This window comes from Phyllobates terribilis, unplaced genomic scaffold, assembly GCF_046119375.1.
Source record: "Phyllobates terribilis strain yellow unplaced genomic scaffold, ASM4611937v1 Scaffold_4__5_contigs__length_816908805, whole genome shotgun sequence".
In the NCBI taxonomy this organism is placed as follows: Eukaryota; Metazoa; Chordata; class Amphibia; order Anura; family Dendrobatidae; genus Phyllobates; species Phyllobates terribilis.
In genome coordinates this window covers 565,378,483-565,402,603 of record NW_027362764.1, presented here as the reverse complement: position 1 = coordinate 565,402,603, position 24,121 = coordinate 565,378,483, and the positions used below count along the sequence as shown (strand labels likewise).

At 40.9% G+C, this 24,121-nt stretch overlaps 1 protein-coding gene across 5 annotated transcripts in view; it reads left to right on the top strand.

Annotated features, from left to right (window-relative positions):
• Positions 1-24,121, top strand: part of PTPRM (protein tyrosine phosphatase receptor type M) — an 810,930-nt gene that overhangs the window by 359,498 nt on the left and 427,311 nt on the right. For all 5 annotated transcript variants that reach the window (XM_073679060.1, XM_073679055.1, XM_073679056.1 and 2 more), the window contains exons 8-9: positions 18,168-18,476; positions 21,595-21,704. In XM_073679060.1, coding sequence (XP_073535161.1) covers positions 18,168-18,476; positions 21,595-21,704 — 419 coding nt within the window. The remainder of the gene's footprint in view (positions 1-18,167; positions 18,477-21,594; positions 21,705-24,121) is intronic.

Here is a 24,121-nt window from a genome sequence, read left to right as displayed (position 1 = left end):
ATCACTATCAGTATTTGGTCAGTATTCTGTCAGTATTTTTTCTCAGGAGTGGGAGACAAAACCAGGAGTGGGTGATAAATGCAGAATTGGTGACTTGTTTCTATTATACCTTTTCTCTGATTGTTCCTCACCTGGTTTTGACTCCCACTCCTGAGAAAAAATACTGACCGAATACTGACCAAATACTGATAGTGGGGCCGTGGCCTAATTTTGCACCTCTTTGCTGCCTGTTCACACCCGTCTTATTAATTGTCGTATGTGTCATTCCAGGACTCTACTAGAAGCCATTTACTTGAAGCCCTGTATAATTGACATCGTGGCTCCTCATTTACAGGCAGTGATAATCGCTGTCACATCGCCTGTCTTATTGTGTTACTGTCAGTGTATATTCAAGGAGTTATATGTCGGGGAACATTTTGGACTACATAATGATTCCTTTTCTATCTCCAGCCGGTTGGTGATAACCAATGTAACCTGCTGGAAATTAAGGTTACATATTCTCAGGTGGGGATCTTAGACTTGCAGTAATCAATATTTGATGCTGATAGTGCTAACAGTTTATTCCAATGAAATATGTTGACTGGACTGAGAAAAATCAATGCCTGGAAATGAAAAACAAGTGTCAAACTCAACGGGGGCTTGGAGAGTCTTTGATGTTTGGAGACTGTGCAGTATTTGCTGTAAACTGATGAATAATTTTAAAGTACAAAATGCACAGAAATAATAAAAAGAACAACTAGCTGTGAACTTACTGTATAAACAGAAACAAATACTGTACGAAGCTATAGGCCAATCCTAATTTACTGGATGAAATTAATTCCAGTTAGAATGAAATATTTTAGTAATGAATTGATTTGAATGGCCCTTAGGATAAAATATTGTGATAAATCCCCCAGTTAGTAGTCTAAGATTTCAGCCTCAACCAATATCATTTTCTCATATGCTTGTAGAGTATAGTGTAGACTATCAGCAAAAGAAAATCGAAAAATATTCTGTATGAATTTTATTAATGAGCAAATTGCAGAAAACTAGGCACGTGGCTACATTATTGCTCTGTTTTATGTGGAGCCATAAAAGGGTTGCCCGGGATTATATTATTGATGACCTATCCATTAGATAGGTCTTCAGCATGAAGTAGATGGGAGTCCGACACCCGGCATCCACACTGACCAGTTGATTAGTAAGGTGGCTCAGCTGTTGCCTTGCAGCGCTGGGGTCCTGGGTTTAAGACCCACCAAGACAATATCTTCAAGTAGTTTGTGTGGGTTTCCTCTGGGTACTCTGGTTTACTTTCACACTCCACAGACAATACTGGATATAGGAATAGGGATTTTTTATTGTGATCTCCAATGTGAGAGTGGTGATATCTGCTGTGGAATTAATGATGCTATATACTGTAAGTGGATAAATACCTGCCCGGCAGTGACCAGATGAAAGTAATGTATGGAGCGGGACACAGCAGCTGACTGGAGGGGGTGCTTGGTGTCGAACACTAATAATCTCATATTGATCAGTAGATAGGTCATCAATAATGTAGTCCACAGACGACCCCTACAATAGAGTACTCATTCATATAAGTGTTTAGGGCCTTACTGTACCTTGCATGCCTCAGACAAGGCAGTATTAAAATGCCCCAAATTTATCACAGTCTTACATACTGTTTCATAAATGTGGCCCCTCTTTAGACTCACTAGATGTAAGTTTACATCACCTATTGGTTGGCCTTCTTTGTGGCTGAAATTCTTGGCAAAATTTTGACACATTAAGCCATGCCCCAATTCTGTATTACCACACCCCTTTCACTGAGATCACACCCCTTGTTGAACAAGGCACAGACAGAGTCTAAAACACATGCAAGTTATGAAGTACAGTTTATTTACTCAAATTGCACCACAATTCTTATGCATTTAGCTCAGTAAATGCCTCTCAAGGTATCTTACATTGGGAAAATAGCAGTAGCATTCATAAATATATAGTGTTTATTGTAATTATGCCAGATATCTCCCCAAAGATACAGGTATTCAGACATTTATTTATGTTAGTTATGCCATCCAGCACAGTTATGCCATCCAGCACAGTTAAAGATGGATCCTGGCTAGTTCAGTGGTTAAACAGTTAAGCCCAGTTGAGTGCAGAAAATGTTAGTATATGGTATTGAGGAGCGTAACCTCCAGGCATCGCTTCCTTGGCAGCACTAAGACTTACAAGATGAGTATATCTTCTATATTACTGCCATAATAAGATTATATTTTCTGTGAACAATAGTGTCTGCAGAATGTTTGTTTTAATAGAGCGACTTCAAAATTTCATCTGGATTACGTTTCAGGCCAGTCTGTTACATGACGAGCAACGCTGCTGAAATACTAATGTCAGGATCCAGAAGAAACACTGCTGCTCGTTGTATGGTACATTGGCTCTAGAGCAATCTTTGACATCAATGAAAAAATGACCCCACATTAAGGCTAAGTGCCCACGATGCAGATTTGAAGCAAAAATTTCCTGAGCATTTTTGTCTCTCCTTGCCAGAAAAAACGCATGCGGTTTTTACATGCATTTTTGACGCTTAGTTTTTGGAAGCGTTTTTGAGCATCAATGAATGATTTTTTAAACTAAATAAAGTTGGCGGGACATTGCTTAAGCCCTTGGATTACTGTAAGAACTGTGAGTATATTGGTTCATTTAAATGATTAAAGAATGTGTCTGTTGTATTTCAAATAAAGGGTTTGCACTATGTCTGTGTGTTTCTTTACTTTGTTTGGTTATGAAAAGGTCTGATGGACACCTTGACATCGCCAAACAAAAGAGCTGTGTGTCAGCTAGTCCCATTCACCCAATCTTCATTAGCATTTCTATTCACATAATTTATGCGACTGCTGTGAGCTGTTTTTTTTAGCCTGGGAATGTGCCACTAGGCAAACATTTCCCTGTCCATAATTAACATTTCACAGCTGGTTTCGTTAGCCCCTATGTCCCTCCTCCCCGATCAGCACTCAGCAGATCGGGGAGGAGGAATTTCTGAACACAAAGTATTTATTTTGCGTCCAAAACGCGGAGTTATAGTGCCGCACTTTTGTTGTCAGTAAATATGAATCCACCGCATATAATGACACTTGAATCGGTCAAAATCTGCAGCGGAGACAAGCGTGTCCGCTACAGAAATTGACCTGCTGCGGGTGTGTTTGGGTACATGGCCACGGTCAAGAGCCGCTTCAGGTTTGACTCAGGTTTGATGCTGCGTGTTTATACAGCGTCAAACCCTCAGCATCCAGATGTTACAGCATAGTGGATGGGATCTCTAGAAATCCCACGTCCACTATGCGTGCATCAGAGGCTGTAAATCACCCGTGGACCGCAGCATGTCAAATTCTCTGGTGGAGTCGCTAGTCTCCACAACAGAAATTTGACCACTAGAATGTACTGAATGCGGTAAATCTGCATGGTTATGTGAACACATATGGATTTACCTGCGTTCAATAGAATGTAACGTTTTGGACGCAGCAAAAATTTGCGTCCAAAGTGGTGCTACGTCTGAATTATGGACACAAAGCCTAAAATAAAATAAAAAAAATGGCGTGGGCTCCCGCATCATTTTTAGAACCAGCAGAGGGAAAGCCGACCACTGGGGGCTGAGATTAGTAGCCACGGAAGGGGCCATTAGCCAACAATGTTCCATGGCTATTAATATCAGCCCACAGCTGTTTGTTTAGCCTTTACTGGCTAGATTACAGGGGGACTCCAGAAACAAATTGTCATGGGGTCCCCCTATAAAATCTAGCCAGCAAAGGCTAAACTAGGCAGCTGCTGGCTGATATTAATAGCCATGGATGGGGCCATGAATACTAGCCCCCTGCGCGGCTATTAATATCCCTCAGCAGTCCCAGAAATGGCGCATCCATAAGATGCACCAAATCTGGTGCTTAGCCTCGCTCTTCCACGCTGCCCTGTAGCGGTGGCAGGGGGAAATGTGTTTGGGTTCATGTCAGCCTTGTATTGGCGGCTGACATGAAGCCCAGGTTAGTAATGGAGGGCGTCTATAAAAACTGCATCGTGGGCACACAGCCTAAGTTTTTGTCTTTCTCTGAATTCAAACCAATCCCTTCTAAATGACTCCCCGTGCAATAGGAAATCCAATTGTCTCCTGCATTTTGCAGAACACCCAACGTTTCTTTTCTGCAAACACTTCATGTACAGAAAGTTAGGGTCTGCTCAGACTTGGTCCACACTCCAGTACCATCTAGCTGTACACTATCCCTATACTTGTACCTGCTGTGTCATGGAGACCACAGATTGTGCCAAATAATAATAATTGTAGTGCACCATCTTATATATATAACAAGTTAGACTTCATGCACAAGTCTAATTTTTGCGGACGAGAATTTTTGATCAAAATTGGAGGCATACAGTGGAGAAAACAAATATTTGATACACTGCTGATTTTGCAATATTTGATCACCTAACAACCAGCAAGAATTTAGGCTCAGTTATGTCTCATTCTGATCCAATTCACAGGTCAAAATCGCACACTCAAATCAATGGGTCTGTAAAAAACTTGGGACCCACACATTAGTGTATAATCCTTGTGATGTCTGTTTTGCCTACTGTTTAATGGATAGGAGCAGCTTGCAAAATGTATTTTTTTTACACGTGAGAACAATGGATGCTGCAGTGATGGTAAAAACAGACAATGATCAAGATATATTTATTTTTCTCATTTGCAAAATAATGGAATGAGGCCTTAGGGCACTAATGTCTGTGTCGCATTCTTACTAATCTTTGGAATTTTCACAATATTTGTTTTTTTCCAGCGTGTCAGAAACTTCTCTTTGCTGCAGTCCAACAAGCTGTGAATGTTTTTAGAGCAGCTCGTAGCGGACTCTGTTTAATGTCGTGTACAGGTTTTGCAAACATGTAATCTATCTGTAATTGCACAATGCAGATGTAGTGTAATGCTTGGCAAGATAAGCCCATTTTACAGATGCTCACCAGTCTGCCGAACAGCCATTCTGTGACCATGCAGCGTTCCTGATGGTTCTGATCCCCTGCCTCTAGCTCTTGCATGCTGTAAGTCATAGTTATGTGGGGAAGCAGTATGGGCAATTATTACAAAAGCTATATAAAACTAAAGCTGGGGAAAAAAAGCTGGAATCAAGAGCTGTAAAGCAGAACCTAAAAAAGCTTGTTTCATGTTATAGCACTTTTTACTTCTTCTTTTCTACATCAAGCTGATGCCACTGACTGCTGTCTTTGTACAGGGTACGAGTATGTATACAACACATCTGCAACGGCATTTTAGGTTTGTCCTCTTAAAGGAAGTCCGTCAACCCAAAAATGCATTTAAATAGGCTATACAGTGTTGTAGGGGACTTAGCCTCTGTGACAACCATACTAGCACTCCACCTGAGAAAATAACTTTTAATTCATATACAGATGAGGAGGATTTGGTGTACCCTCAGTGTGGCCAAGAGTTTGTTGCATGCTTATGTTTCCTCATTTGTATATTAGAACCCTCCCCTCTTCATATCGATAGTGTTCACTTCCCCAAGCGAGCACTGTCTGAATGCTGCCGGTCGGTATGTGGCATGCAGTGGCCGCGCACGTTCTCCTCCCTATTTCCTTTCTTCTGACGCTGCTCGCTGCGCCTTTGAGTGTATTAGTGTTGTGAGCGATGTCAGAAGAAATTAGATAGGGAGGAGAATGCTCGGCCCCTGCATGCATTCTTGTCCGCACAGCACTCTCAGTCAGTAGCAACAGAAGTCCTCCAATATGCAAATGAGGAGGCATAACAATGCAACAAACTGTTTGTTATGTTAAGGGTGCACTGAAGCCTCCTCATTTGCATATGATTAAAATTATTTTCTCGGGAACTGTACCAGTAACAGGTAAATGCAAACATAGTTGTTAAAGGGGCTAAGTCCCCTACAGCACCGTATAGCCCAATTACAATTCATTTTGGGGGTGACAGGCTTCATTTAAGTTCATTAAATGGACTTGTCTCATTGCACAAAAAATCCTATATACACTTCAGCATCATTCATATGTCTGTCTGCTTTTCATGTACATGTGCTATCTGAGTTTTCCACATATAAAACGCATACCCATTATAGTCTACGGTGCTGTTCACATGTTCAATCTTGTTCTGGACAATGGATCAAAATCACCCATATGTCAAGTGATGACCTCAGCCCCGTTTGGCTGCGTACTGCACCGCAGCCTTGTATTGCGCAAGTGACGGTGAGTCACTGAGACTTCTGCTTCGCTGGCAGTACGCAGCCAAACGGGGCCGGAGGGAAACAAAGCGCACTCCATGGGAGCAGCGCTGGAGGGGAAGCAGAGCAGGGCACATTACAGGGCCCTGTGACGTGCAGGGGGGGACATATGGTAATTTAGCACAGAGGCGGTGATTTAAGGGAATAGTAAGCAGATAGGAGGGGTTTGCTTGGCGTCCCCCGGACGCCAGGTCTCTCTGTAATCAGACCTCTGCTATGGGCCATACAGGTAAGTATAGATTTACTTTTCCATCACCTGTATGCCCATAGTAGAGGTCTGATATCGCCCAGGGGGGTGACAGATTCCCTTTAAAAAGGGCAATCCACAGAGTATAGCTTACCACCTACACAATAACAAAAATACAAGTAGTGACCAATAGAAAGTCCTGACTAAATAGGTAGGACTACAGGCAAGTAACAGGAGTTGTCCAAGTCCTATATAATAAATATCACTGAACAGGATTCTTTGCAGTTGAAACTAAACATGTGTTGAGGGTATTCATTTGTCATTCTTTATTGACATTTCACAGTGCGAGTTTTTCCACTTAATGTTGTTCTGAGATATTTAATATGTATGGGCTTGACCACTCCTATGCATTCCTGTAGACTTACCTAGTCAGACTTAGTCAGCACTTTCTATTGATCATGCAGGTCTTGACAAGGGGGCGTGATTTGTAGTGCAGCCACGGTCCCACCCCAGCCCCGCACTTTTTGCCAAAGATGGGATAAACTGATGTGAGACCACCAAAAGTCGCAAAATTTTGCCCCAACTACAAGTTGCATCTGAATTTTGCGATTCTTCAAAGCTTTTACACCAGAATTCTGGTGTGAACGATTTGAGTAATCAGGCACTATTTGTATTGTTATTATTTGATAGTTAGTTATTAGAGTTGAAGATCGAAGTTCACCCTCTTTCATTTAAAATAATTTCTGGTGGCAGATTCTCATGCAGATCAGTGTCCGCCCATAGATCTTAACAGTTCATTTACGTATAAAAAATACATTGATTTCTCCGGAATAAAACATTTGATGGCAGGTATCAAGGTATCATTTTATTCAGCTTCCTGTGACCTGCATGGCCATATAGACCCATAGGAGGGTTGATCCTACTGACAGATTCCCTTTAAATTCAAATACTCCATCTTTTATTTTCTCTGAATTAAGCCACTTTCAAAGCTGTCTATCTCCATTGACGACACATGAACTATGAGCTCGCGTGTATGGGAGAGTCTGAAATACTTTGATGTTTCTCGACTTAGTTTAATATTTTACCTATGTAAAGAAAGTTGCATGTAATATTGCAGAAATTGAAAACAATCCTACATTTTCTTCCATTATAGATGGCATTCAGTTATCTAGATATGTAGGGTCACCATTACATTAGAGACCACCAATATTATAAATAGCATGTAGTCAGGGTTGGACTGGCCCACCAGAGAACTGGAGAATCCTCCACTGGGCCCTGGCTTCTCCTTCAGGAGAGGCCATAGTGCAAACCTTGCCGCTGCTATGGGGCTCTTGAGTGGGGGAGAAAGGTAGGCCCTCAGAATCAAATCCTCTGGTGGGCCCAATGTTCTTCAGTCTGACTGCATGTAGTAGTTTGGAGACCCTGATACAGGTGTCACCGTTATGTTTTTGCTGTAGCCAGTAAAATATGTTTACTATACCTCCAAGTTGTAGAAAAATGTTATGGAACATATGAATTTGTGTTCAGTAATTTCACGTTAGTATCAAAGTGTCATGCAAGCTTTCTGAAGCTCCCCAGCCGTTAATGACTTCATAATTCTACGTTCTCTTTCTGAGCCAGTTTTATACCCTGATGTGCATGTGTTCTTTTTTGTTTAGTTACCTGTCAGAAAGCTTTTTGTGTTCCATGGTTGCAATCAATATGGCATATATTCACAAGATTAATGGAAATGCAGGGCTCTCCATAGAAACAGCTTTATGAGCAAATAATAGTTGGCTAAGCCCTGAAGTTAAAAAACACGACAACAGTTTTTCATTTCCTAAAGTGTTTTCTGAAGGCTTTGAGTTGCAAGGGCGGACTTGTCTCCTGAAGATTTGCACCCACATTTGTACACCTTATTTCTAAGATATATGTGTTTGTTTTTGTTCTCTGTGTTGTTTAATGCTTTTTTCTAGATATTTTTCACGGTCAAACTCTTTTTTTGGAAATTTACGTGTTTTTGTTGTCTGATTCGGATACCTCGACATATAAAAGAAGCACTCCTCCCATCAAATGTTATATCCTCTTATATAAGGCAATCATCATATTATATAGCACTGTGTACATACAATTATTATTATTTATTATTATAGCACCATTTATTCCATGGTGCTTTACATGTGAAAGGGATATACAATGCACAAGCAATTATAATAATCTTGAACAATACAGCGACTGGTACTGGAGTAGAGAGGACCCTGCCCGCGAGGGATCACAATCTACAAGGGATGGCTGAGGATACAGTAGGTGAGGGTAGAGCTGGTCGTGCAGTGATATGGTGGAGCGAGGGTTACTGCAGGTTGTAGGCTTGTCGGAAGAGGTGGGTCTTCAGGTTCCCTTTGAAGATATCCACGGTAGGCGAGAGTCTGCTGTGTTGGGGTAGAGAGTTCCAGAGTAGGGGGATGCAAGGGAGAAAACTTGTATGCGATTGTGGGAAGAGGAGATAAGAGGTGAGTAGAGAAGGAGATCTTGTGAGGATCGGAGGTTGCGTGCAGGTAAGTACCAGGAGACTAGGTCACAGATGTATGCCACCAAGTATTAAGTGTTGTTTGCCAGAGGGATCAAATGCTTATTTCTCACTGCAAAATACAAAAACAATTATCTAATTTATACAATGTGATTTTCTTGATTTTTTTTGGGATACTCTATCTCTCAATGTTAAAATTAACCTACCCTTAAAATTATAGACTGTTCATGTCTTTGTCAGTGAGGAAACTTACAAAAACAGCAAGGGATCAAATACTTATTTCCCCCATTGGATATGCTAGCAAATGCATTCAGGTGTTAAGGAGAGGGGAGAGGCCTCCAACCCATCTTTATCAGATAAGTACAAATTGGCCCAGATGCTGGATATAACACAAGCAAAGTAAAGGCCCCGTCACACATAACGAGATCGCTAGCGAGATCGTTGATGCGTCACGGTTTTCGTGACACAATAGCGATCTCGCTAGTGATCTCGCTATGTCTGACAGGTAGCAACGATCAGGCCCCTGCTGTGAGATCGCTGATCGTTACAAAGCTTCCTGGACCATTCCTGGGTCGTTGCGCTCCCACTGGTCAGTGTACATCGCTGTATTTGACACCTTACCAACGACCTCGTTAGCGATTCAGAACTGAGACACGTGGGCGTGTATAAATTGGACTTTTCCACGCCCCTCGTCCCCGATTACTAGTCGCTACTGCTTCCTTGTTTTCGGATCCCACCAGCGTTCTCCGGCTGTGACTCCACTTTGAAGAAATCAGACATCTTTAGCGGGTCTCAAATGAGTTTCTATTTTTAATTCATTTATAGGACATCTACCAATTATCTGCTATCATTGCTCTTCAGGGAGGGAGGGCTTGGCTTCTATCTGTATATATATGCTTTTGCTTGGGCAGATATTTTAGGGGTCTCGTGCACACACACCCACACAGCACGTTTTCTGACACGCTGTCCTGGCCAACCGCTTCAGAGTTTTTCACACGCCAATTAACATGAAGCTTAAATTAATAGACTCTGTTGTTTTGGCCTGTTGCATGCTTCACAACTTTCTTCGTCGACGTGATGCAATTACGTACTGTCCGCCTGGCTTCGTGGACTCTGTGGACCTAGCCAATGGGGAAGTGGAGCTCGGTGAATGGTGTGCAAACGATCCTGCAATTGCAGGCCTTCAACCAGTGGGACGTGGCAGAAACACCCATGATGCGAAGACCTGCCGCGACAACTGCTGCCTGTATTTTAACGGTCCTGGTGCTGTTCCTTGGCAGCATCAGAACCTATAGTGGGCAACTACTCAGATTCATCCATGTACTCATACATATTTTTAAGTACATAAATATATACACACACACTCATATACACATACGTATACAGATAACTATATATACACATACATACTCTAAAACATACAGATATGCATACACATAAATGGCCATTTACATCTCTCTATATATATATATTCATATAAATATATGGACATCCATACATCTGTACAAGAACAATGCACACACCAGTGTTCCCGTCTGACCGGAGACTCAGTAGCAATGTTAAACCAAGGCAGCCCAGTCAGCACGCAGTAGCGTCCACCAATCGGAGATGAGGGGGCGCGGAAAAGTGATTTTATGCACGCCTTTGTGACACAGTACAGTCCCTATCAAGGTGAGGATCGTTGAAATAGCTGCTGTGTGAAAGCGTCCCAACGACCGCCGAGATCGTTAGTTAGATCGCTGGGGCGGCCGAAATCGTTGGTAAGTTCTGCATGTTTGACAGCTCCCCAGCGATCACGAAACGACTCTCCAGCGATCCCAAAAACCGTGACGCACTAACGATCTCGCTAGCGATCTCGTTATGTGTGACGGGGCCTTAAGACAGACTGGCCATAAAGAAAAGAAAAGTGTTGAACAGGGGTCGTGCTGTGGTCAGCTTACAAACATACCAGGTTAGTGCAGACAGGAATGGCAAGATAGATCACACACATGGAAAGCTGGGTGTCGTACGATTGCACATTTTGCCTTACTACCCAGCTAATTATCCTCTTTTCCATTAGTTCTATGGTCACTGATTGAAATGAGACTAGCTGAATCTTTCTAAGCTCTATGTAGAAACAGTAGGTCAATTTTCCTTGTATGACTCATCAGTCACTGCAAAAGTAAATGGCAGAGGGGAGGAGGGAGCAGCTGGGTCAGGAGTTAAAGAGGGGAAAGATTTCTGCAGGCACAATACACTTCCTGTTTCTACATAGATCAGAGAAAAGAGAAGAGTTAGCTGGGTAGAAAGGCAAAATGAGCAATTGTAAGTTCACAGTGCTATATAAGAGGATAAAATCTTTGATGGGGGTGCTTCTTTAAGCATAATTTATATCTTCAGTGAGAGTCCCGGTAATGTAAAATTTATTGGTTAGAACATTTCAAGGAGCCATTCATACCTTTCCTGCTGACTAGGCAACGCGCTCCAATACAACAATCCCTTTGGTAAACATTTTACCTATATGGAAATGTCGGTTCAAATTGTGTTTATCTGCATATATCAGTGTTATCTCTAGTTGTCCCTTTGTAATGTCCATGCAACATGTATGCTCAGTGACAAAACAACATGCGTCATGTACCAAATACAATGTGCAACAGTTTCCTGATTGAGGCACCCTTTTGCTTCTTCCGTCCTGTCTGCATTTTTCAGTCTTGTGTCCTAAAAGGCTCATTGTGGTCATACGCAGAGGCGCTCCCCATGAAGCCAGAAGCAGTTTTGGAAGATGGCTATCAGTTTTGCAATGAACTGGAAGAATTTGTACTTGTAGTAGGAATTAAATTGTGTGTATAAGTAGAAAATCAGGACAGCATAAGGTAGTCTCTAATGGCAATATAAGATAGCAACAGACAGGCTGTGGCTTATATGAGTGTGTAGTGTGGATTTACAGAAACCTACATTTATTAATTGCAGTTCTTGAGTCTTCTCGATATAATATACAAATACTGAGACCCCGGTATTTATGAGTTGTTGGCTAACCTCGCCCTCCAGAACCTGATTGATAGCTTTCTCCCTATGCACGTTTATAGTGAGAAGGGACTCAGCGCTTGTGCATTACTAGAGTCACTCACTACAGCGTTACTCACCTGTCTTACCAAATATGAACACACTTGATAAAGATAGTTGGCCATCTCTCTATATGGTGAGACTCAAAAGTTTGATAGTAGTAGGGAAATAGCGGGTGATCTGCGCAAAACCTGGACAGAGTACCAATGCACTGAGCTAGTGTTGCGCACATCACCTGCTATTTCTCTACTACTATCATTACCACGTTGAATCTACCAACCTGAGACGCTTCAGCAGCTGGAACCATATTTGATGTTCTTTCAGAATTGTGTCTCACACAACCATATCAGGTGAGCCGCACCACCTCTGATCACTGCGTTAATCTGGAAGACACCTTATTGCGCTTTCTTTATTCCCCTGCCATTTCCTTACTCTCTAACATTTTGACGCAGTCCTGGGTGATGGACTTAAACACCTCTTTTTTTTTACCAACCGAACTCAAATGTATTTTTTTTTCTGGGAAAAGGAAGATAGCCGTTGAGTTAAACACCACAATTCACTGCTCCCCTTAGTGGATCCCGCTTTATTCATAACGTTTGCATTGTCCAGTGATGATTGGACATCACTCTACTTTTCCTTTCATTGGCCTATCAGTATAGACAGCGAATGTTTTTGCAATCCTAGTACTAAGCTGCTCAGTGACTTGTACGTTCTTCATACTATTATACTTATGGTGTTATGCTGCCAGTGTATTTGGAACAATATTCTAAGCTTCAGTAGGAACATTTTGCATAGTTGGGAAATGTATTTTACAACTACCTACTGTATCTAGTTAATATTGATTTGCATATCTGCCAATGGCACCTGGAGCGCGATTGAAGGAAACTGTTGCTAGAGGATGGGGAAAATTAAAATGTATCTTTGCACTCCTCCACTTTTCATTTATCACCAAGAAACATGCCTGCTCCATAGCAAAAAAAAAAAGAATTAAATTACTTATGCACATGGTTGTCTGTCTTCAGACTTCTCTAGAATTAGGCTGTCAAGGAATGCGAGCCTAATGTGCACTTGTAGCACGGAACGTTTTCTCTACTGATGTCTAAGTAGATTTGAAAATGAAAGGGGTTATTATAGAGTGATTGCATCACACAGAGGTATGTCATTTTTACAGGAGTCTTATTTTTTCATTCTAATCTGTTTTGTTTTACATCATTTCTATTTACTGTCTCGTTGGGACTATGAAGAAGTAGGAAAAACTGCTGAAAATGTATAATCTATGCGGCTCCATCAAGAAAATAAAAAAAGAAATAGTGCATTTACCAAACGGAAAAAGTTTTTAGTCTATGTGCCGCAGTATGAAACAGCCAGGTGTTTCATCAATGTGCAGATTATAGGCACAGGTACCAATAATTACCATTTCAGAGGGGGTGGATAGCTGGCTCCTCAAATTACAGAATTTACTTTGTTCTTGAGTAATTTCGTTTTTCGCAAGCAGAATAGATATCCATCTGTTTAGGAGAAAATAGCACTTGCTGCCGCCTAGCATTGTTCTTAGTTCACATATAGGCCTGTATCTATGTAAAAAGCTTTTGGGCTGAGGACATGGTCTACAGATATCATGGTTCATTGCCAGCTCATTAAACACAATATTACGGTATATTGAGAACAATAGTGTTTAATTGATATTTTATGTTGTAAATGTTTCAACATAAAGTTTTAATTTTACTCTTTTCAGATGTGAAAAATTAAGTGCTTTCTGGCCATATAAAAATTGGGCCAATAAGATGAAACATGCCAGAGTGAGCCATGTTTATTAGAAACGATTTCTGCTGCTATTCTCTAAATGTATCGATACGTATAGCGGTATTACACAGTGCTCTGCATAAACGAGTACACTCCAACAGATTTGTCAGAAAACCTGTAGTTTCCCTTAATAATCAACATTTTCTGTAGGATACTATATTACTACTACCATAAATGTATTCCATTGCAAACAAGATTTGTTATTTTGCAAACCAAAAAAACAACTTTTCTTATCAAATTCATTCAAGACCATGTTTCAAAAATGACTACATCCCAATGAAAGTCTTAGGAGCAATACGGTGTACAATGCAAAGAAATTACATGCATGAGTGTAGTCCATGAAGGAAGCCTCTACTAAAGCCCATGCACAAAAAATCCCACTTACAATTTGCCAGGGCCCATGCTGAAAAGTGTGAAGACTACTGGAACTGTATATTCTGGAGTGATGAAACCTAGATAAATGGTATTGGAACTGATGGCTTTAAAACTGTATGATGTCACATAGGTGAGGAGTACAAAGAAAAATACATGGTGCCTACAGTAAAACATGTTGGTGGCAATGTCCTGTATGTGGGGCTGCATGAGCGCTGCTGGTGTCAGGGAGCGACATTTCATTGATGGTATCATGAATGCACAGATGTTCTGCTCTTTATTGAAAGAGTAGATGCTTCCATCTCTCTGTGTCCTTGGTAGACGTGCATTTTTTCAAAATGTCTGGTGCCTACAATAAAACGTGGTGTCAGTTTCCTTATGTGGGGCTCCATGATTGCTTCTGTTGTCGAGGAGCTGCATTTCATTGATGGTATAATGAATTCACTGATGTACTGCTCTATATTGAAAGAGAAGATGCTACCATCACTCTGTGCCTTTGGTAGATGTGCACTTTACTAACATGACAATGATCCAAAACATATATCGAACGCCACTGTTGCATTTCTTAAGAACGAGATGAAAGTGATTTAGTGGCCAAGTATTTATCCTCATTTGAACCCAATAGAACATCTATGGGGAGTTCTGAAGAGACAATCACTTGTCATCACTCTCCATCCAGCATCCAGGCTCTAAAAGAGATCATTCTTGAAGAATGAAAAAACATTGATGTTACAATATGTTGCCAACTTGTTCATTCCATACCTAGAAGACTTGGTGCTGTCCTTAAAAATCATGGAGGTCATACAAAATACTAGATGTAGTTGTTTTTGGGTTGGGTATATTCATTTTTGAATTAACTAATTTGAGTAAAACTTGAGAATTTATATTGAAAGTTATATTATTAACCTTACTTTCATGTTATGGGTTAAAGAAATGTTCTATGAAACTCAGTCTTGTCAAAATTTTGGAAATTATTTGTGTGTTCATTGAGATAGTGATTTAAATCTTACAGGGGTTGTACCCATTTATGTTGAGCACTGTATATAGTAAATATGCCCCAAATGTGTCAGAAATTGAACACTGGCAAGTGCCAAAAACCTACTCTAACAACAGTTTGGATAAATACATTATACTATGTTAGACTAGTGACACAATATATTGGGATATCATAATGTTTTAACCAAGTGGCAAAACTGCTATTTTAATAAATTAGGTTTCCTTTATAATACACCCTCTGAAAAATTTATCCCGTGAAGCAGTGTATTGAAACATATTGATGAAGTAACAAAGTAGCAAATGGTAGCAGTGTTATTTCCCAGGTATCTATAGACCTTCATGTATGATAAAATAGTAGTAAGCATGGTCTCTTCTTCAGGTACAAGGTCTCTGTAGTTTCAGGTTACTTTTTAGAATAAAAGTCTTTTGTGATTGTACATAAGGAATAGCACTTGTGTTTTGGGCCATTCCAGTACATATATCCTGCATTTTTCACTTGTTTTCCCCTCTGCTGACTCCATCTCTAATTTTTCTTTGCCTCTGATCTACTGGGGAACCACTAGCTGCAATGATGTCTCCCAAACACAGTACACAGGGAAATGAGCAATTCCTGCTCTCTTTTCTCTATGTAGAGGACATTACACAGCAGTAGTGAGCAGTATAGCTGTGAATCCAGCACCAGGATGAGAAATAACACTCTTTAAAAAGCAGTAGCAACCGGGTCTGTGTGTTTATAGTGCAGTGCATAACAGCCTGCAGGCTCTGCCATATAGATAGCTGCACAGACTCTATGCACTGGGCACTGCTGTGTATATGAGACCTAAGGCTATGTTCACACATGTTGGGTTTTTCAGCGTTTTTTTGCTGCAGATTTTTATGCAAATTCTCAGCTGCGTTTTGCAGTAGCAGCAAAGTCTATGAGATACCAGAATTCTCTGTTCACACATCATGTTTTTTTTTTTTTTTTGCGTATTTTGTGCGTTCATTGGGTTTTTGGAAAATAGAGCAGGTCACTTCTTTCAGCTTTTTTTCACCAATTGGAAGTAATGGGTGGTGAAAAAAACGCATCACAAATGCACCAAAATTTGCATCAGCGTTTTTTTTCTGCATTTTTTCAGCGTTTTTTATGGCAAAATAGAATGAAGTTCTTTTTTTTACAGAACTTTATGTACATGCATAAATAGAGACAAAAGGACAGTGAAAAAAACGCACAAAAAAAGCATAAAAAAATGCAACAAAACCTGCGTTTTGACGCAGCTGCCAGAGATTAGGTTTTGCTGCAGACTTGTGACGCTGAAAAACCCAACATGTGTGAACATGGCCTTACACTGTATTCATATGTGTTTCTTTTTGCCATTGATCTTCCTCAAATTTTTTGCTGTAAAAAAAACTCCTTACTTGTGAATACAGCCTATTCCAATCAGCCTCTATAGCTTAACCCTTAAATTGTCTAGTTATACTGTAGCCACAATACACTTTAACATATACTTTGCCACTGAACCACTCTGTTAAGCAAAATGCGACACTAAAAATGTTATCTGTACCTTTTGTCAAATGTATTGTCAGGGCACATATTTCATGGCTTGTGACGGCATATGCTGTACACGTGATACACGGCAGCCAGGAGCCAACCTCTATGCGATATCACTGTGCATGGCAGTGCAGAAAACAATGGGATGGTTATGCCTGGCATTTTAATGTAGCTCTGGAAAGGTGACTGGCCCAGGTTAGTTTTGAGACAAAGAGAATTATTTGGTCATTGCTGAAGAGTTGGCGACTTCTCATTCTCTGCCATTAAATCCATGTTTTGGAAGTAAATTAAAGACTTAGCGAATAAAAGGAAGGGAAAAAAAAGCGAAGCGCCCCTGGTTTGCATATTTATATATCTGCACAGTGCCAGCACACAAACTAAAGAGGAACCGAGCCCCTGCAACAAGATCTTTTATTCCTAAACCAGGTTTTGATTATCATTGGCAGTATCCTCAGATTACACCTTAAATGTCTCAGAGATGCAGAAATTGAGTTTCATGAGTAAAAAACACCACGTTGTAATAGAAGGTAAAGTGTAAATTCAGAAGAAATGAACTATGAATTGTAGCAGCGATGGAAACTGATTCTATCAGTCAGTTCCTGTGCCATATAGCAAGAATAGAAACAGCTAGGATCTGTGATTAAACAGAATTCAGAAGTGCCACCGGCTAAATATGGGCCTGCGACTCCCTCGGGTCAGAACCGCACTTGTCAGGCTTCACTGCTTGATACCCGGCTTTATCTGGCAGGAGGGAAGCACTGGTGTATGTCGGATGCTGCAGGCTCAGTCTGGGGAATTGATAGGCATTACCTGACTGAACTTCAGGCATGACAGACATTGCACTCTGCAGGGAAGCAATCTGGCTTTCTTATCATGAATCAGTGGACCTGGAGTGTCTCCGTTGACCTCATGATTCATGCCAATGGGGCCTATCATAAATGGAGATAATTCCAAAAGAGACACCGCCAGTTTATCAAATAAACTGGGGCACAGTAAAAAAACAGCTTTGTAACCTATAACTAAATTAATAGAAAATAGAAATCTATCACTCACGGCACAGTGACGGGCGGCTAAAACAATTCCAGAAAAAGTAAACTTTCTCTCTGGAACCTCGACTGCCGTTTCTTATTAGCACGTTTCTAGCATATGGCAGATTTCCTGCTTATTTCCAAGAACGGAGGCTTCCTCTTTCTTTGCTTGTTGATAGTTCTTTACTTATTGATAGCCCACGCTTATTTTCAGCTGTATGCGAGACTTATAGGTAACTGGGAATTGATTGACATAATAATTGGCAATATTGGAATTGGAAGTGTAGTCACCTGGTCATCCAGGCTACATGCAAGTATGCATATGACAGGCCCGGAATAAGAGACAAGAGTTATTATAATATTTTTAGATATTTGTCTAACTTGTTATATTGAATAATATATACATACATATCTATTTCCTATGTCTTGCTTACAGATCCCATGCATGGTCCCCGGAAGCTGCAGGTGGTTGAAATAAAGTCCAGAGAAATAACTATTCGCTGGGAGCCATTTGGATACAATGTTACACGGTGCCACAGATACAACCTGACTATTCAGTATAGGTACCAGATTGGAGGGCAGGAGCAAGTCCGGGAAGAAGTGAGCTGGGATACGGAGAGCTCCCATCCCCAGCACACAATCACAAAGCTGACTCCTTACACCAACGTCAGCGTCAAACTCGTGCTCATGAATCCAGAGGGCCGGAAGGAAAGCCAGGAACTAGTAGTGCAGACAGATGAAGATGGTAAGTTCTTGTGGAAATACAAATAATCAGAATGTGTACTGTTCCTAAATGTATAGTATGAAAGAATTGTGATCTGCTCCTTTGCATGCTGTATTATAGAGCTATTTTCCATCCTGATGCACAGGTGAATAGAGCTGAACATCATATGGAGCTTACAGACTAAGAGGCTCCATACAGGTCCACAATGCAGACCTATAGGGACACAATGTGCCCAAAACCTTGCCTGTATTTTTGTCTATTGTGTCCTGGGGTCAGGTTCTGCTGGGTGTATTTTACTGTCTGTACATTGGCTGCAGTGCCCGGGCTGACAGTGGTTCTCCCGACCCAAACATACAAGCTCATATATGCCCATGAGGCTGCCAATTCAGATTAGGAGACTCACAGTAAGTTCGGGCATTGTGGTCCGTATATGAACCATGAAATACGTCCATCTGAACCCTGCATAGTAGATTTCAATTGTAAATATTATTTAGCTTACATTTTCTGCTAACACTAACTATTGGGCAAAGAAAGCTTTTACACTGCATTATATCCATATGATGTTTGGTGCATTATAAAAATCCAGTAAGGCTGTGTGCCCACGATTCGTTTTTCATGCGTTTCTGCTGCGGAATTTCCGCAACGGAAACGCATCAAAAACGCTTGGTAATCCGCACCCCATGGTCCCCAATGGCATTCCGCAATGTCAATGCACATGCTGCGGATTTTTCCACAGCGTTTCTGCAGCGCTCATAAATCCGCAGCATGTTCATTAATTTTGCGCAAGCGCAGCGGAATTGCCGCCATTGACTTGCATTAAGACGCATATAATCCGTGTCTGTACATTTGTACACGCGGATTATATGCGGTTCAATGTGCGGATGGTACCCAGTTCTGGAGGAGAGAAGACTCTCATCCAGACCTGGGTACCATTGTACCTGTAAAAAAAAGAATAAAATAATAAAAAAGTTTATATTCACCTGTCCGGCGGCCCCTGCAGCGCTTACCTTCCAGGACCTGAGATGACGTCGAGGTTATGTGACCGCAGGCTGTCTCGCGATGTGCCGGCAACCCGGAAGAAGCCAGGACGAGCGCGACAGCACACGCGGCGGGGCATCGGGGGTAAGTATAGCTTTATTTTTTTATTTTTACGGTCACACTATATAAATCCATGCCGTTTGCATGGATTTATACAGTGTGACCTAGTTGTCAAGCACTTTCCAAGTGATGCTATCGCCTGGAAAGTGCTTGTCAGTCCGCATGCGGAAACACATGCGTTAACGCATATGGATACGCATGTGAATCCGCATGTATTCTGCAGGAAAAATGCATACACAATCTGCATGTGTTTTTTCTGCCAGGGAGATGCAGAAATGCTGCAGAAATTTTCTGCTTCATTTCTGCATCGTGGGCACATAGCCTTAAAGTATATTCTGGAAGATTACTTGCCAAGATTGCTCTATTAATTTGATTATGGGACATGCAGATAAGTTGTCCAGGAAAATAGACAACTGAATTCTAAGATACCCTCAATAAAGTCTAATATGCAAGTAGTGCCCCTCTAACTTGTGTGGACTCCCCCGTTGTTGGCAAATCTAGTGAGGGTGTTATAATACTAGTGATCTCATGACGATTGCTCCTGCTGGACAGATCCTTCTGTCTCTATACATTCTCTCTTTTAGGGTTTGCTCACACTGCCATATAACACGGCCGAGTACTATACGATGCTTTATCTGATAGCACTGAGCCCAGTGTTATATCATGGGGCAGTGCAGATCTGTGATTGTTTTCTAATGCAGAGTCTGCATGACAAAACAATCACAACATGCTGCAAGTGGCTCCGATGATCGCATCACGCGCCCCCATACATGTCTATGATCCGTGTGAAACATCGGACTGCACTCGGATATCATCAGAGTGTAGTCCAGTGTTTCCCAAACCCCATCCTCACGGCCCCCCACAGGTGCTTATCTAGTTAAGCGGAATACATGCGCTCTAATGCAAGTCAATGGCGGCAAAAACGCAGCACTTCTGCAAAATAATTGTTAGTGCTGCGTTTTTTTCCGCAATGATAATCCGCAGCAGAAATTTCCGCAGCATGTGCACAGCACATGCGTATTATCATTGGGGAACATGGCAGGCCTTCTACCATGAGTTTTTTAAGCTTTTCCGCAGCGTTTTTGCCGCTGCGGAAACGCTTAAAAAATGCATCGTGGGCACACAGCCTAAAACAATGTATATAGTAGAGAAAGCCTGTATTGGCCCTGGCTATCACAGACAGCTGTCAAATGAGAACACTACTGGATTTAACTAGACACCACTGAACCTTAGTTGTGGGATGCATTACTATTGTGGTTGAGTATATTATACATCAGAATAAGATGTGTGTCAGCTGTTACTGCTCCAACCCTACCAACCCTATGCCCTGGCTATAGTGTCCAACACTAGTGAGTTACATTTGACAAAGACTATGGCTGCAACATGAAACAATACACATACTCAGTCATCTGTTACCTCAATCGGACCCCTTAATGTCTATACACCTTTTAGAGCTTTTGATTGTCCCTTTTCATCACCTGATAATCTGCGTGACAGCGGGGCAAATCAGGGATGTTCATTGGCGGAGACGATTTTTTGGCGCGAACAAGCTGGAACCCCGAACACGAACTCGAATTTGAAATGCCGAACAAATTCGCTCAACACTAGTGATGATCACCTACTGACCGGTCATATAGCCATGCTGCTGGGTCTCACTAGATCACCACTTGTCAGGTTGTTTTTATCTTTATACAAATCAGTACTGAGGTTCTGTGTGACAAGTTAAATTTAAAAAATACATAAAAAAGTGAAGGGTTAAAGAGAATGTGTCATTAGATAACGCCCTATAGTTAAAATCAGGGTTTTATTCTAAACATGTTTTTGAAGTTTTGCTGGTGTTTTTATTGTTTTGTATTTGACTTTCTATATAGAAATATCTTGAAATATTCCAGTTTTCACACTAAGCAGTAAATGGCATGTATTTTCTTTTTGCTGACACATTCTCGGCTTTACTGTATAGACTGGGACACTGTTAGCCTATATAAATAATAGCGCTAGTATTTTAAATGGCCATGTTACATGCTGATTGTTGTCTTTTTAGTGCCGGGGGCGGTACCTTTAGAGTCAATTCAAAGCAGCACATTTGAGGAGAAGATTTTTCTACAGTGGAGGGAGCCTGCACAGACCTATGGCATTATTACCTTGTATGATGTAAGTTACAATTTTTTTTAACGGTTCTTTGCTATTTATCAATGGGAAACATCCTGTATTTTAATACATATAAATGTGCATTCAATTAGTTACAAATGTAATATATTAATATTGACATTATTATTACAATTCTGCAACTACTGGTAATTTGTCAAATTTTAAAATGGTCTACACGATGAGCAAAGTTCTCTTTATTTATTAATCAGTGTGCTAATTTTCCTTAAGAATTTTTTTAAACAAAATGATGGCTTGATCCTTGGGAGAGGTTATAGGCAATGTGGTCTCCAAATCCTGGACCATGGGGAATCAGCACAGCAAAAGTCTTTTCACCTTGGCAGCAGCTCATTCCTACAATCACAATACTAGACCTAACTGTGTATAGATGGACTGTTGTACATGTGTAGGATAAACATGGAAGCAGCTGTAGTGCTCACCCCAGTTTTATGGACCTGTTGTTCCAATGATCCTAATGGATACCCCATCAAGTGTGTTCTTTTTTTTGTAATAATGAGATAATTTAGGCCATATTCAAACTTGCAGTTTTGGTGTCAATTTTGATACATTTTCCAATGCCATTTTCGAATGAGACTCAGAAGGATCTGGAATATTTATGATTCTTCTGATTCTTTTCATTATACTTGTTCGTCTTTTTGGACCTGCGTGTTGAATCCAGTATCTGGTTGTATTTTTACATGTTATGACTACTCCAGGCTTGAAATGGATTAGAACACAAACACTGGTATGGAAACAGAGGATCGAAAAGACCAGATTCTGGATAAAAAATGTAGGATGAGAGAACTGAGAAAACTGACCTTAGTGAGGTGATGTGATATAGATCGGCGTAAAAAGATGTGATTTTAGGGCCTGCTTAAAATTGTGAACCATGGGAAATAATCGGATCATCTGGGTAGTGCATCCAGAGACCTGGTGCAACACGAGAAGAGTCTTGGAGATAGGACTGGGAGAATTATGGAGGATGTTAGTAGTAGATCAAGCGTTCTTGGAACTAGATCATGAATGTAAAGCATTCCTCAATGTCTAATTGTGTTTTCTATGGAAGGTGTGTGCTGTGTTCCATACTACATTGGCCCTGCGCAACCATGCTCTCGGCCATCCAGCTATACAGGGAACCACAGCTGTTTCCTTTTACTTCCCCACATGTGCATCCTCTTCTTTCTCAGTATCAGTGGGGATCTCAGAAGTTTGACTCACACTTATCATAAAGTGATTGCCCTATCATATAATAATGCCATCACTTTCCAAGATGGGAATACTCCTTTAAATATTTATCAGTTGCAGCTCAAATACAGTACATTTTGGGACAAGCAAGCCACTTGGATGGGAGCTTCATTAGTATTGGGGTATGTCCTTACGGTAAATGTGCCAAGTACTAGATGGAGCTAGGATCGTGGCTGTGCACGATCATGTGCATCTAAGAACATAAACCGCTGTCAGCAGCGACATACATGAGTCAGTCATTTCTTTGGAATACATTATAACTCACAACTCTTTCTTATGTTCATGCGCCGATTTGAATGGATTGTTCAAGGACAATATCGTGGAAGTCGCATAATGGTCACTTTAATTGCTTTTTGCTTTTTTGCCTGCATTTCTTTTCGTGAAGCCTATTATAAGAGAAGCAAACAGGTGTAATTTAAAAAGCAACATTTATTTGAATGCAAATTCCTTACAATTATATGCTGCTTGTTCTGTAGGAACCATTCCCTGCCTAACAAGGGACCTTTACCTGACTACATTGGAAGTCTACTGACAAAGAATGGAGCAGTCTAAACTGTCAGGCAATAATCAGGAGGAAAGCCGTCACTTCGCCCAACTTAGCTGTTGTTTGGCTGCTTTCTGACTGGCATTATAATGAGGAAATTATCCCAATCCAAAGAGCAGAACTATACAACCACTAAAGCACTTTCTACTTCTCCAACATGGAGCTTTATATATCCAAAGACATTAGCGAGGACTGGTAGCTTCAAATATGTACAGAACATATAGAGAGCCATTAATTGATTAAAGAAGACTCTGCTTTTATGTAATGCACACACAAGACGTTTTTATGATGAGGCAGACTAGTGTGTGAAGAGGGAGAGCAAGAAAACTGTACTTTTCACCTGTCAATCAAACACCCGACAATTGGTGGGACTCAAAAGTCACAAATGCTTCTGCCAAGTCAAAAACGTCAGTTTTGACAGCAAAAAAAAAAAAAGAAGAGAACAAAGGTTACTGAAATATTTATTTTTGTCCCTCGCTATGCAAATGGATGCCTAAAGGATGCACTTGAATTGCTGGCGGAAATTTTCTAAAGCAAGGATGCTAGACAGTTCTGTTAGAATAGACAGTTCTGTCAGAATCCGGATAAATACTGTGCCCTGTGCCTGTTTTCAGCCATCCCAATCCTTTGACCA